At 38.1% G+C, this 16,132-nt stretch overlaps 1 protein-coding gene across 1 annotated transcript in view; it reads left to right on the plus strand.

The window, feature by feature from the left end:
- Positions 1-16,132, plus strand: part of LOC121368385 (probable E3 ubiquitin-protein ligase HECTD4) — an 86,027-nt gene that overhangs the window by 64,274 nt on the left and 5,621 nt on the right. Inside the window, 10 exon segments of the mRNA XM_041493082.1 lie at positions 371-570; positions 2,221-2,351; positions 2,729-4,681; positions 5,288-5,377; positions 6,747-6,858; positions 7,608-7,741; positions 8,389-8,579; positions 9,142-9,408; positions 13,609-13,764; positions 14,511-14,683. Of these exon segments, the coding sequence (XP_041349016.1) occupies positions 371-570; positions 2,221-2,351; positions 2,729-4,681; positions 5,288-5,377; positions 6,747-6,858; positions 7,608-7,741; positions 8,389-8,579; positions 9,142-9,408; positions 13,609-13,764; positions 14,511-14,683 (3,407 nt within the window).

Genomic DNA, 16,132 nt, shown 5'->3' on the forward strand with positions numbered 1-16,132 from the left:
AGATTAAAAAATGACAATAACACAAGATATCAAGATGTTGGGAAAATATGGTCAGACTTGTTAACAGATCAATACATTGAAAAAGCTTCAACAATTAATTTATGATTTAAACGAGTCATCAGAACATAACAATTATGTTCAAACACACTAACTTTATAGTGACTGAGACTACTTTCTTTTGTTCGTTTGAATTTGAGACAGTATCTTGAAGTTGATGAATGTATTTTATGATTTCCAAAATGTTAATACATCATATATGTTCAGTTTGATTCTGCCGAAGCAAAATGTACTACTTTCTAAATCTAACTTAAGTTCAAATATTCAGAGGATGGTAATTACATTTTGCCGACTCTTGTTCGCTTTCTACTAGGAGCTGTTGAAAACACATCACTGACAAATGCTGTGTCCTTGAGGCAGTGCTTGGCTCTCAATTCGTGTTCCATGACAGAACTAGTCTACAAGAATGGAGATCGCTTAAACCGGGAACTCGCCATAGCTATAGCCAGGGCAGCCAATCAGGGTGAAGACTATGTCATTGAGCTAACCAATCAAATCTGTCTCTGTTTGCAGGTGAGAGTTTTTATATACTGAACAAAATAAGAAACTTCCGCTAACTTTGCTTGAACATAACTTGATGAAAACAAACCGGGGGAATAATTGTTATATATGCATTTAAAGAGTGTTCATAATGCATCGTTTGGTGCAAAAATCATGGCCATAGGTTAACAGAAACTGGGAGAAATTTTTACCAAGTGTGGTAGGGGTTAAAAAAACACAAAAAAAACAACTTAATAACGGGTATGACCACCTCTTGAATTGACCACTGCAGTGCATCGCAGGCGCATAAAATTGACTAAAGTGTTGATTTCTGCCTGTGGAATATTGTTCCACTCTTGAATGAGCACTTGATGAAGTTCGTTGACGTTAGTGGGGGGTTGGAACAACGCCTCAATCGTCTGTCCAGACTATCCCAGACAAGCTCAATGGGGTTGAGATCAGGACTTTTAGCGGGCCAGTCATCAATGAAATCAATGTTATTTGTCCTAAGAAAATTTACAATGTCTCTAGCTGTATGAGAGGTGGCATTATTATGCTGAAAAATTGAGATGTTGGTTTTGTTATGGAACAGAGGAATGACGTGATGAGCAAGAATGTCATCGCAGTAAAGTTGAGTATTTAAATTGCCATCAATGACGACTAGTGGTGAACGATAACCATGGACAATGGCTGCCCAGATCATGACAGAACCCCTACCCCCGAAACAATCTCGTTCAAGAACACAACAGTCAGCATAGCGTTCATTTCTCCTATGGTAGACGCACACCCTGCCATCACCACGTTGTAAAGAAAATCTGGATTCATCCTAAAAAAGAACGGTATTCCAGTGTCGCCGTATCCAACGAGTGTGTATACGTGCCCAATTAAGACTATTTAGACGTTGACGTTGTGTTAAAACACATCTGATGTAAGGACGTCATGCATGTAAACCGTTCTCCCACAGACGATTACGAACAGTTTGCCCACTGATTCGGTTATTATTAGGTGGGTTAGCAGCAGTAGCAGTGGCAGTTTGGAATCGATTGCACAAATGCGTGTTCATGATATAGCGGTCTTGACCAAGCGTTGTAACACGTGGACATCCACGATGTGGCAAGTCATTGGTGCTTCCTGTTGTTCGAAATCTTATGCGAAGATTTCGTATCGCTCGACTAGAACTCCCAACATGCCTTGCAACGTCGTCTGTCGACATGCCAGCATCAAGCATGCCAATCGCCCGTTCGCGTACATTATTGGGTATTCTTGGCATACTAAAAATGCTACAATGTAAAAAACTTTAATTTTTTTACTAATTTTTAAGCGTTTTCGTTCACTTGACAACAATGTCAGTAAGACAAGTAAAACAAATTGACCGAATACTACACGGGACATGTCAAACCATGCATGCACGTGCAAATTCAATTTCACGATGTCAACGATTAACAGTGCAAAAATAATCGATAAAATTCATGATTCCTGATAATACAGCTCAAGGCTAATACTACCTATATAATTTTATTACACAATGAATTCTTTAACACAACAAGTACTATATGTACAAATCTGAAGTTTCTTTTTTTGTTCAGTATATGTTATAATCTATTTTGAAAATTTATTGAGTGGTTTAATTAGAACATTGTTATTTAACTATCGGTGCTCAACTCTTTTCCTTTATTCATTTAGACTGCTCCTGAAATGTTTCTCTGTGAAGAGTTTCCAGTCACAGAAATTAAAGTGAGCACAGACGTTCACTTCCCTGGTGCTGGTTGTCTCATTGTTAGCTGCAAAACAGACAAACTCAAATCAAAAAAGGAGTAAGAATTAGTTTTCTTTTTTGTATGTTAGTGTCCACAATTTAGTATGGGGAATAATTACTGATTAATATGATTATGGAAAATGTAGTATTGGGAATATAAATTGAAAAATGGAATATTTTCTTCTTTCATTCAGCATATTCACTCCATATATTGTGACAAAAGTTAACAAATGATATGTATAGCTGTAATGTGCTTAATAGCTATTTGAAATAAAGCAATGGGAGTTTTGGGTTTGCTCACAGGTAAAGGTATGTATTGAAAATAATTCAGTAGGAAGTCGAGATAAAGTTGTACTGCTGTCACTGAAGCAGTCTTACTTGTCCTCACTTTGACTCAATTTAAGTTACATGTGCTTGTGTTGGGGTTTTTTCCAGAAATGTCCCATATAAATCACCTTGGGCAAGAGTTTACACATACAGTGGGAAGAAAGTAAATAAGTACGGCCAGCCTACAAGACAAGAAGTGGTTTGCTACCCGCGAGACACAAGTTCTCCATCGTGCCAAAACGAACAGTTTTCACCAGTTATTATTCCCGGAGACAGAGTGCATGTTCGCTGGGGGGTGTCACCTCCCCCTGGCATTGTCCTCGGCATCCATTCCTTGCCCAAACAGTTCCTTATGGCAGTAGCTTACATGGAGACACTTGTTACAGAAAGGTTTGGCTGTGGCATGAAGAGTTGTAAAAAGAGTGAGAAATGTGAATCTCAAGAAACGTCTCTGCCTGCCTCTGTGTTGATGCACCCGAGTTTGTACAGTTTGGACAATATCGTCATCACTCCAGCGGTTCTTGTTCACATGATCGAGATGATTTGTACATATCTGAGAAGGACGGACATTCCAGCACTGATCAAGGAGAACATCTTTCACATACTAGCTCAGTCTCTACGGATTCTCCACGTGTTAGAAGGCGGCAATGGAAGCTCTCTCTCAAAACCGGGTCCACGATACAGTGCGATGCATTCGTTTTTCCGCCAGCTGCAGTCCGAGTTGAAAATGCTGCACAGTGAGGAGGTGGGGAAATTCTCGCCGTCGGGCTCGTGTTCCGATGCCATGAATGACCAGGGGTTGTTTTCGACGTACTTTCACTCGCTGTTGGAGGTAAACCTGGCCATAGTGGAAGCTGTCCAGGTCCTGGGGCCGAGCCCTCTGTTACCCAGCGTCCCTTACACCCGTCTGGTGGAGGAAGGAGCAACCGCATCAAAGTCTTCATCCACCTCCAAGAAGAAAAAGCAAAAATCCCGCAAGCATTCTGGGACGCCGTCTCGTCAGAGCAGTGCAGCGTCCTTGATCGATGTGGACAGCGTGCACTCCTCAGAAGAAGCTCTGTCCCTGGTGACAGCATCCACCTCATTGTCGTCGATGGCATCAAACACGAGCAATGTGACGAGCTGCAGCTCCATGAACATGGTCAGCTGTGAGGACCTGCATCTGGAGGATATGTGGTTCTACCGAGCGGCCAATATCTCGGGGATCCTGCGCGGTCTGGGCTTCGGGGAGCCACACACCAGGAAAGTGGTGTCAGAGGCAGTGACGGATGCTGCCCTGTCCATCATGGGGTCCACCGCTCACACCAGACTGCTGGTTCTCATAGGAATTCCACAGGACATGGAGGTAGCAGCCGTCAAAGATGCTATAAAGAGAGCGTGTGATGTCAATGGTGGCATTGAACAAGATGAAATTTTCGTGCCTCTCGCCCGTAAAAAAAGTGTTACGTCGCTGTCATCTGAAAGTGGAATGAGTTTATCGAAGGAAAAAGCCTCTGACAGTGAAAAGGACAGCAAAAAACCCACCAAAGTGACAGGCCCCGTCTCAAAAACCAGAGGCTGGGCCGTCATCAACCTTCCCACAAAAGCCAACACCGAATGTGTTCAGAAGTCTCTGTACAAGTCCAAACCTCTGATCGAAAGTTTAAACTATGATCCCGAAGGATTTGTGGACATCCCGGACGAAGTGTTTTCCGTTTCTGTCGTCAACCAGATGCTGCTATCGGAACCTCCAGCGAATGGTGCCATGGAGATGTATCTCCAGGACAAACTCTTCCAGAACCAGGCCGAGAGAGAACTGACGGATACCGCCATCCAGATCATCACGGAGATATTTCACAGTTGCTTCTTCGTCAACCAGCAGCAGGGGTCGCCAGGTTCCTGGCAGGAGTCGGGCTTCATCTGCCTCGAGAAGGAGCACATCCTGAACTCCAGTCCAGACAACATGTTGTGTATATTTCTCAATCAGCTCAGACCCACCAAGAAGCCACTGGCAGACTACGTGAACCCACTCCTCAGGCAGTATGGGATAGCGCTGACGCAGCAGGATAAAGACAAAGATACGTGAGTCGTTTAACTTGATTTGTCTAGCTAATCTCTTACCACTGAAGAAATGGGTACCTTAGAATACAGTCCGATATTGCTGGCTGACAACCAGTACTGGTTATGGCCAGTCTTTAAGGAAATGGAAGTACATGCAGTCCACTATTTGTTCTGGGGTTGTTTTTTTAATTTTTGATGGGAGTGTTATAGAGGTGATTCAAGGCTATATAAAGAAATTTTTTATAAAATTGCTTTTTTGTTGATTAAAACTAAAGTTAAAGTTCTAACTTATTAGGCAGTTAAGTAGTTAGTAGTACACCAATATTATGTCTTAAAGCATCCACATGGAGTAATATCAGAAAGTAGTGTTTTATATGGGACTTTTTGTTGGTTTTGGTTTTGTGTTTTGTTGGGATTCCTTTTTGTTTAGTTTTTTTGTTGGGGTGGGGGATGCATTTAAATGACAGCATCCAAATTACTTGCGGGTTAGTAGGCAGTAGGCATGTTATTTGTTAATGTCAAATGTATTGTGCAAATTGATACAGTTGATTTTGATTGCATTTGGTTTCTTTGAATGTTAATTTCACCATTTTGTAGTTTACAATGAATATATTTCTTATGCTTCAGTCCTCTAACTGCTAAACCAAGCAAAAGTAAACTAACAAAGAAGTCACCGAGATCATCGAAAGAAAAAGCTGTTATGGGACATGGAGACAGGTAAAAACCTTTAATATTTAATATGTGTTTTAGAGTATTTTCATAAAGCTGCCATCAAAAGTATTAAATTATTATGCAGAATACTTTGTAATGCACTGTGGTTTTTATACGCCCGTTTATGATGGGTCGTATTATGGTATGGCGTTGTCCGTCTGTTAACTTTTTCTTGTCCGGACTTGTCTTGGATACAGATGAATACAGGACCATCAAACCTCACATGTAGGAACAACTTGGGATGGCGGTGTGTCACGTACTATTACTAGGTCACTGACCTACGTTTCACGGTCTGCTGCACATAATATCAAATTCTGGTCCGGACCATATCTTGGATACAGATGAATACAGGACCATTAAACCTCACATGTAGGAACAACTTGGGATGGTGGTGTGTCACATACAATTACTAGGTCACTGTGTTACAAATAAATAAAATAATTTGTCTATATTCTACACCCGTAACTTATTAATTAATATCTATGGTTTTCCACCAAACTCCTGATGGGTGTATCATGTACCTCACCAGTACTCTTTGTTTCTTTTTGCCATCTTATGAAGGCATAACCTATTTTTAATTAAAATTTGGTAATTGGTTATCTGCGGTTATGGTAGTTTGGTGTTAAATTCTGAGACATTTAATGTTCCTAACAGGAGTTTCAGTTTCCATGTGTGAATTTTTGCTGTCTAATAAAATGTGAAAAATCTTTAGTTTTGGAAAACAAATTATATAATGAAGTTGTATGTACTTCATTACAACTGTAGTATTAATATTATTAGGGCTGTATAAATTTTATAATGAATTTGTATGTACTTCATTACAACTGTAGTATTAATATTAGGGCTGTATAAATTTTATAATGAATTTGTATGTACTTCATTACAACTGTAGTATTAATATTATTAGGGCTGTATAAATATATAATGAATTTGTATGTAGTTCATTACAACTGTAGTATTAATATATTAGGGCTGTATAAATTTTATAATGAATTTGTATGTACTTCATTACAGCTATAGTATTAATATTATTAGGGCTGTATAAATTATATAATGAATTTGTATGTACTTCATTACAACTGTAGTATTAATATTATTAGGGCTGTATAAATTATATAATGAATTTGTATGTACTTCATTACAACTGTAGTATTAATATATTAGGGCTGTATAAATTTTATAATGAATTTGTATGTACTTCATTACAACTGTAGTATTAATATATTAGGGCTATATAAATTTTATAATGAATTTGTATGTACTTCATTACAACTGTAGTATTAATATATTAGGGCTGTGTAAATGTCCTACACGTGAGTCATTTTTTATTTGTATCAAGACTGCCTATCAAGTAATCTGTATTTTGTTATTGCAGGGGTGCTTCTGGTAAAGAGAAACTCAAAAGCAAAGATATTTCAGAAAAACCTTCCAAAAATAACATTGCATCTGACAATGTCTCAAAGGAAACAAAGGAATGCAAAGTAAAGGTTTCGTTTTTTACAGATATTCAATTTAGATCTTGGCTTAATAGTTTTTAAATATGCGTTTACAATTCATCTGAGCACTACAGGTTAAGCAGTTGTTGATATTGAATTTTGAAATCATAATTTTAATATTTTGGACTTTGTTGTTTTTTTCCTTTTTTTAAATACAGTGATGACGTATACATTTTAATGCCAGATACTGTTTTTATGCTTTTAGTTTTTTTTTTTTTTACAATATGGTTGTGTTTGTATCGGTCTTCACCAGGACAAGAGAATGATCGCTCTCTCTCCCATCCATACTCACTGGTATGTTTTAGAAGAGCAGCAAATTGATTGCCTTGCATTGAAATTTTCTATTAATTCAACCTCTGCAGTTAAGAAAATGTCTATGGCAAAAAACATGCCACTGGAAAAAACTCTGAATATAGTCCAGGCAAAAAAGTGCTGTGTTAAAAACTCCACGGCAATCTCCACAGCAGTGCTGATTGCTGTGGGCAATTGCAGGGGCTGTAATTTAATTTCAAACTTCATGCGATTGCTTACCTAGCACCATTTCAGGAGAGTTATGACTTGACTTGATTTTGCCCTTGAAGATGGTACGGTTTCTTTCTAACAATGACAGTGACAATTAAAATATTGTTTTGAAATTTCTCAAATACATGTCAGTATTTATAAATTAAGTGCTCAATATTTCCCAAGAATTGATGGGAGTTATGTGTAATAATGACTTTTTTTAAATATATTGTTTTCAGCTTGAAGTGAAGAAAGAAGTGAAAGGCTTGACGCTGGATGGGTTTTTTCAGTTCGTCATGGACACTGCTAAACATGATGTCCGTGCGGTGTGGAGAGGAATCACTAGTTGTGGATATGATTTTAGTTTTAAAAGGTGAAAATTGCAAACGATTTACCTTCGAATGAAACTCTGACTTTATAATTTGTTAAACATTGTTATAAGTTTAAAGTTTATTTGGTTTAATGACACCACTAGAGCACATCAATTTATTAATCATCGGCTATTGGATGTCAAACATTTGGTAATTCTGACATAGTCTTAGAAAGGAAACCTGGTACATTTTTCCATAAGTAGCAAGTGATCTTTTATGTGCACCATCCCACAGACAGGATAGGACGTACCACGGCCTTTGATATACTAGTCGTGGTGCTCTGGCTAGAGCGACTGTGATAAGTTACACATGCATTTAAATGGCTCAAAATAAGAGTCAGTAAATATATTTTATATGCAAGTGCATTTTACCATAATATGGCCGTCTGTCCCACATATAGTTTTCTTGACTTTTTATCACAATGTTATAGCTTTATCATGTACAGTTACAGCTCAAGTTGTACTTACATGGTGCTTTACCCATTTTTGACAAGAGTTATGGCCCTTAAACTTAGGAGGTACGAAAAGGTGTTGGGTCCAGTAGCGGACATGTATTGCTCTAGCAGTACTCTCAGAATACTTGTAATTGTATTTTGTCATCTGTTTTAGAGGAATATTATTGTATGTGAGCTACAATGTCTTCGTTTCAGATGTTGGTGTATTGATGACGACCAGGCTCATGCCATGGCCAAACTGTGGACTCCTGAGATGGACAAAGCTCTGGTTTTGTGTGTGAATGAGTTCAGCAGAAAGCTTGTGGTCGCCACGTCCAGAATACATCCACACGAGATAGCTTTTACAGAGGCTCAGCTAGTGTCTGAACAATATTCCTGTCTGCAAGGTACAGACAGTGTTATATTTATAAAATCAAAATCACTATCACCAGAAAACTAACTTAATTGTTAGCCATATATAGAGGTTCACATTTTGAGTTGCTTGAATTGAAAATGTCATTTGTATGTTTGATGGGAGTATATTTTTTTGATTTAGTATGAATGAACAGAATAGAGTGGTTGAGCTATATTTTGTTTTTAATATATAGAATTGATTATAAAGGAATGAGTTTCATTAAAAAATAGTTATTACTTAGTTTCCAAGAGATAAAATGATTTCATAGAACTTGTTATATAGCCATGCTACTAATAAATCTGTTGACAGGGAATTAGTACTGCACCACAGTATAACAGCTTGCTTAAAGTATATTAAAATTTTCTGTTTTGTAATTAGTCATTCAGCATAGTTCAGTAAATAAGGGCATTGTCTTTAACAATGTCATGTAACTTTATAACACTGATTTACGAGTGTGGCTGTTAAGTTCAAAATCATAGACTTAATTAAGACAAATTAAAGTAGTCTATTAATTCTTTTCTCAGAGGTTTTCTTCTCTCTTTTTTGTCGTACAGACACGCCCCCCGAGAGTATCCGTCTGAGGTTCGCTCTCCTTCAGTCTCTGAATGTCAACCTGGAGACGTTCTTCTTGCCACTCATTGACCTCCGACCTGCGAACACGTACAGTCGATCCACAGCAGCCCTACTCGCCAAGGTGCGCTGGCTGGTTTTCTATGACAGCAAGGTCTCCTTTGTCAACCGCATTCTCAACAGCACGGCCAAGCGGAAACCAGACCAGGCTGCACCGGAGATTACACTAGATCCCCTGGAAAATATTGGAGGTAACACTGTCATTATAGGTCATGCTGCTTAAATGTGATGTACAGCCATCAGTCTATTTTATAAAGCATCATTTAGTACTGGACTTTTGAACTGAGGCTATTTCTCGCTCCAGCCAGTGCACCACGACTGGTACATCAAAGGCCGTGGTATGTGCTATCCTGTCTATAGGATGGTGCATAAAAAGATCCCTTGCTGCTAATCGAAAAGAGTGGCCCATGAAGTGGCGACAGCGGGTTTCCTCCCTCAATATCTGTGTGGTCCTTAACCATATGTCCGATGACATATAACCATAAATAAAATGTGTTGAGTGCGTCATTAAATAAACCATTTCCTTTGAACCGAGTGTTAAATATTTTATCCAAATGTGTTGTATTTTGTTTAGTTTTTTAAAATGTATTTGCATGCTTACATCCACTTAGGGGTGGGATGTAGCCCAGTGGTAAAGTGCTCGTCTGGTGCATAGTCGGTCTAGGATCAATTCCCGTAGGTGGGCCCATTGGGCAATTTCTTGTTCCATCCAGTACATCAAAGTAAGAAAGAAAAATGTTTTATTTAACGACGCACTCAACACATTTTATTTATGGTTATATGGCGTCAGACATATGGTTAAGGACCACACAGATTTTGAGAGGAAACCCGCTGTCGCCACTACATGGGCTACTCTTTCCGATTAGCAGCAAGAGATCTTTTATTTGCGCTTCCCACAGGCAGGATAGCACAAACTATAGCCTTTGTTGAACCAGTTATGGATCAAAGGACGGTGCAAGTGGTTTACACCTACCCATTGAGCCTTGCAGAGCACTCACTCAGGGTTTGGAGTCGGTATCTGGATTAAAAATCCCATGCTTCGACTGGGATCCGAACCTAGTACCTACCAGCCTGTAGACCGATGGCCTACCACGACGCCACCGAGGCCGGTCCAGTGCACCATGACTGGTACATCAAAGGCCATGGTATGTGTTATACTGTCTATGGGATGGTGCATATAAAAGATCCCTTGTTACTACTGGGAAAATGTAGCGGGTTTCCTCTTTAAGATTATATGTCAAAATTACCAAATGTTTGACATCCAAAAGCCAATGGTTAATAAATCAATGTGCTCAAGTAACAAACTTTTGGATGTCAAACTTTACATCCAATTAAGGTTCAAGCATGCTGTCCTGGGTACACCTCATTTGGTTAGTTGTGGTTAGTGGGAGAAAAATCAGTCATTAAAACTCAACTCTGTATGGGAGTTGCAGGGTGCGAAATGAGCGGTATCACATTGCAAAATGCGACACAAATATCATGGTTTGCTAGTCAAATTCATTTTTGTGTTGCAAACGATTGCGATGCAATTTTTAATTGTAATTTAAAATATATATTATTATGAAAACGTGCATGGCATTCAAGCATGGACTAAAGTCAGTCCCCGGGTCTATAGTTTAGAATATAATCAAATTGTAAACATTTTGAAAGCGGCACGCCAAGTTGGAGTTCCCGTATCACATAAATATTCGGCATACTGAGGAGTTCCGAAAGCCCGACTGGCAAATCATATTCGTTATTCGGCATTATCCGCAGTTAATAAAAGAAGTAATTTCCTTTTTTTCATTGGTAATGTGGTACAACGAAAACCTGTTCAATGGTTTACTCAAGTAAAAATAAGAATGACTGAACATAGTTACATTATTCATGCACATTTCTCTGCAGTTTATCTTATGAAATACTTTAAATAAAATTTTGTTTTGTATTAAAAAAACCCACAAAATTATGATCGATGGCCAAAAACGAGGTGAAAATGAGAGAAAAGGCCAATCACGTGACTTCCTCTTGGTTTGAGAATAGCAGCATCATGTTGCCTAGCGAATATATATACTGAACAAAAAAAGAAACTTCCGATTTGTACATATAGTATTTGTTGTGTTAAAGAATTCATTGTGTAATGAAATTATATAGGTAATATTAGCCTTGAGCTGTATTATCAGGATTCATGAATTTTATTGATTATTTTTGCACTATTAATCTTCGACAACATGAAATTCAATTTGCACGTGCATGCATGGTTCGACATGTCCCGTGTAGTATTCGGTCAATTCGGTTTTACTTGTCTTACTGACATTGTTGTCAAGTGAACGAAAACACTTCAAAATTTGTAAAAAAAAATAATGTTTTTTACATCGTAGCATTTTTAGTATGCCAAGAATACCTAATAATTTACGCGAACGGGCGATTGGTATGCTTGATGCTGGCATGTCGACAGAAGACGTTGCAAGGCATGTTGGGAGTTCTAGTCGAGCAATACGAAATTTTCGCGTAAGATTTCGAACGACAGGAAGCACCAACGACTTGCCACGTCGTGGACGTCCGCGTATTGCAACGCGTGGTCAAGACCGCTATATCATGAACACGCATTTGCGCAATCGATTCCAAACTTCCACTGCTACTGCTGCTAACACACCTGGGCTTCATAATAACCGAATCAGTGGGCAAACTGTTCGTAATCGTCTGCAGGAGAACGGTTTACATGCACGACGTCCTTACGTCGGATGCGTTTTAACGCAACGTCATCGTCTTAATTGGGCACGTTTACACACTCGTTGGATACGGCGATGCTGGAATACCGTTCTTTTTTCGGATGAATCCAGATTTTCTTTACAACGTAGTGGTGGCATTGTGCGCGTCTACCGTAGTAGAAATGAACGCTATGCTGACTGTTGTGTTCTTGAACGAGATCGTTTTGGGGGTGGGGATTCTATCATGGTATGGGCAGCCATTGCCCATGGTTATCGTTCACCACTAGTCGTCATTGATGGCAATTTAAATGCTCAACGTTACCGCGATGACATTCTCGCTCATCACGTCATTCCTCTGTTCCATAACAATGCCAACATCTCGATTTTTCAGCATGATAATGCCACCTCTCATACAGCTAAGAGACACTGTAAATTTTCTTAGGACAAATAACATTGATTTCGTTGACGACTGGCCTGCTAAAAGTCGTGATCTCAACCCCATCGAGCATGACTGGGATAGTCTGGACAGACAATTGAGACGTCGTCCCAACCCACCCGCTAACGTCAACGAACTTCGTCAAGCGCTCATTCAGGAATGGAACAATATTCCACAGGCAGAAATCAACACTTTAGTCAATTCTATGCGCCTGCGATGCACTGCAGTGGTCAATTCAAGGGGTGGTCATACCCGTTGTTAAGTGGGTGGGGTTTTTTTTTTAACCCCTACCACACTTGGTCAAAATTTCTCCCAGTTTCTGTTAACCTATGGCCATGATTTTGCACCAAACGATGCATCATGGAACACTCTTTAAACGCATATATAACAATTATTCCCCCGGTTTGTTTTCATCAAGTTATGTTCAAGCAAAGTTAGCGGAAGTTTCTTATTTTGTTCAGTATATATATTGTGGAAAAAAATTCCACGTTTTTTTTATTGATTTGTAAACAGCCTTTTTTTCTTTTCTTTTTTTAGGGGGGGAGGGGGTTGGAGAGATAATTAAGAAATATAATTTAAAAAGTAGAGATTAGTAATTAACATTTATTCCCTGTTGTTACTTAAATATTGTTCAGTTCCATATTAATATAATTTATATTAATAATTTTTAAAATGACCTTATATCACTTCATAAATCATTTGGAGGAAGAAGATACATTCTATACATCTTACTCAATCCTGTTTTAGGAATCAATCTTAAATTATGCAGATATAAAATAAAATTAATAGAAAATAAGTTAATTATATAGGTTGATTACAAACATAATTTGTAAATACTGGTATTATTTTCTTTTTCTTTAAAGCATAAACATGCAATACGTTTGTTTTTATTCTGAACCCATATTCGCCATATCCACGATACATATCATGCTTGTTGCTTCGATTTGTTGCAGCTCAAGTGCACACATTGACTTGCACAAAAGTTATGTTTGATGTTTAAACAATTATATGTATACTAGATAAAGGTGAAAAATTGCAAATTGGTGCATTTGTAACCCATCAAATCACTGTCAGATCTAAAACAAACTTCCTGAAAAATGCTACACAAAATTTGTGGTTTGCAATGCAAAACTAATTTTGCATAGCAAAAACTGCTATAAAATTTGTATAACTTATTTCGCGCCCCGAGTTGGTACCGGGATGTGAACTTAGTACCTACTATTCTTAACCACATAAATTTAAGTCCCTACTGTTATGTATTTATTTAGCTGAACGGAAGGGCTCCATCATGAGTGTATTCTGTCAGGCGTTCAGACAGCTGCAGTCTGTGCCCTCCCATCAGCTGTGTGTGGGTCTAGCCAGCGGAGGAGACCCAACCTACTCGTTCAACGTTCGCCTTACTGGGGAAGAGGTGCACGGTACAAGTAGGTGTCTTTTCATTTAAATAGTTATGGTGCAATAATCGACTGTAATTTTTTATTTTTTATTTTATCAGTTGGGTTCTATCTAGATATTGATCCGAGAGGGTGTTACACAGGATTATAAACTTAAGAAAGTGAAATGTATGAATTGCATTACAAATATTTTTAATCACTCAGCTGGTGTGCTAATTTTTATTGTTTACGATGCAACCACAGAATCTGATTTTAATGTACTAAATAATGAGATTTTTTTAATGACCATGAAACCTTGACAGAGGTATACATTATATTGTTAAAAATAATTACTCTTCTGTTATAGGCTATTTACAGTGCCATTATTTTAAATCATATGGGATATTTACAGCACCGTTATTTTGAACCATGTGGATAATAGATATAAATGTGTTTAATAGGATGTATTAACTACTTCACCACCCATTTATTTACTTAATAATTATTAGGCACTATGTTTTTGGTGAACATGAGGTATGTACATGCATATTCCATGCAGTACATATTTTAGTATTATAAGAACACATGACCAGGTTTCCTGTATAGGGCTAGCTCTGGCACTCGCCAATTGGCAAATTTTATCTTATTACAAAATATCTGGGTTTCTGCAATTTTTTAAGTTTAATATAGAATTTGACGAAAATTTTTGTGGACCCAGAGCTAGCCCTGCTATATTGAATAACACAGTTACATGTTTTACTTTCACCATAATGCTCTGAATGTTGTCTGCTTGGTAGGTGGCTCGTTCCGTCAGTTTCTGTGGCAGGTGGCGCGAGAACTGCAGGGTCCCACCCTAGGGACGTTCATCCTTTGTCCGAGCTCCTCCAACGGGATTAACAAAGGCCGACATCTCCTGCGGCCTGGTCACATGACCTTTTCAGAAGAGAGACTGCTTGAATTCCTCGGACAGGTCATTTTGCCCTTCAATATAACATTTAGTTTAGGGTCAGAGCTTCTAGAATTTTTATAAAATCCACCAGCCTTGGGATCAGTGATTTACAAAATGTACTAGCCACGATTAAAAATTCACTAGCCCTACTTTACTCTAAGTTAATACAATTTTACTGAATAATAGTAATAATCGGATATGTCACCTAAAACGGGAGATAGAGCTTGAAAACACTAACATTGGGGGGGGGGGGCAGGATATTTATATTTACAAAATAGACGTAACAGCAACATTTGACTAACAAAAATTCACTAGCCATTGGGCATGGCAATAGTAGTTATTTACTAGCGCAACATTGAATATCACTAGCCATGGGAGTGGGGCTACCATAATCTAGAATCCTTGAGGGTACATTCTAGATCCGATTATTCATGTCACTTATGCTTAACCACCTAGCAGTAATAGTGTTGTATTAAATGGTACAGATTAACACTGATGTTAGATCAGTTAGCTAATACATGCTTTTTGTTGATGTGTCAACTTCAGAGGTAGACACAAGAAACACTGTATAGGGATGAGAATCGTACATAAAATTCAGCAGATTTTGTATTGCTCAGGATCAATCTGATGAATAGCCCTAATGCAATGAGAAATTTGTTTTGAGTGGGGTGGTGGTGAGGTATATATCATGAACTCTTAACTAAAGTCATGGCCACAAAGTCTTAAATGTTTTTAAGAAATGTTATTTCTGTGATATTTATTTACTTTTCACCATGGATGAGTTTGTTAGAAGTTAATGTTAGGTAGTAAATAGTAATAAATTTGATGATCAGTACAGCTGACGGTGAAATTTCTACAGCCTGGTTCTCGCACATAGTGTGAAATCTTGAGATGTCACTTTTTTTATCTAAACTATTTCCAAATTTCATTTCATTTCAGCTTATTTTCTTGCTTATATCCAATTAAGGTTCAAGCATGCTGTCCTAGGCACACACCTCAGCTATCTGGGCTGTCTGTCCAGAACAGTAGTTAGTGGTTAGTTACAGAGAAGAGTGTGTAGTGGCCTTATGCTTGCCAATTAAGTTGTTAAAACTCGCTCTGGGTGGGAGCCACTACCAGGCTGCGAACCGTGTACCTACCAGCCATATGTCCGATGGCTTGACCACAAGGCCAGTAGTTCCAAATACATTTGATGTGAAAAACAACATTCAAAGGGAAGTAACTTGTGGCAAAAATAAAGAAAAGACTGCCATTAATGAAACTATGTTCACTCCTGGTTTTTAAAGTTGAAAGAATGAGATATAAACAAAGTGTTTGAGATTGACAAAATCAAAATCAAAATAAGTATTTAAAAGCCTAAAGTAACCCATCGGTCAAAAGAAGTAGTTGGTTTTCCAAAGAATTTAAACATGTCAGTAATAATGTAATTATTACTTAGTAAACAAAAACACAATACTCAGTTATGAGTTA

The sequence above is a fragment of the Gigantopelta aegis genome, chromosome 3 (assembly GCF_016097555.1).
Source record: "Gigantopelta aegis isolate Gae_Host chromosome 3, Gae_host_genome, whole genome shotgun sequence".
Lineage (NCBI taxonomy): Eukaryota > Metazoa > Mollusca > Gastropoda > Neomphalida > Peltospiridae > Gigantopelta > Gigantopelta aegis.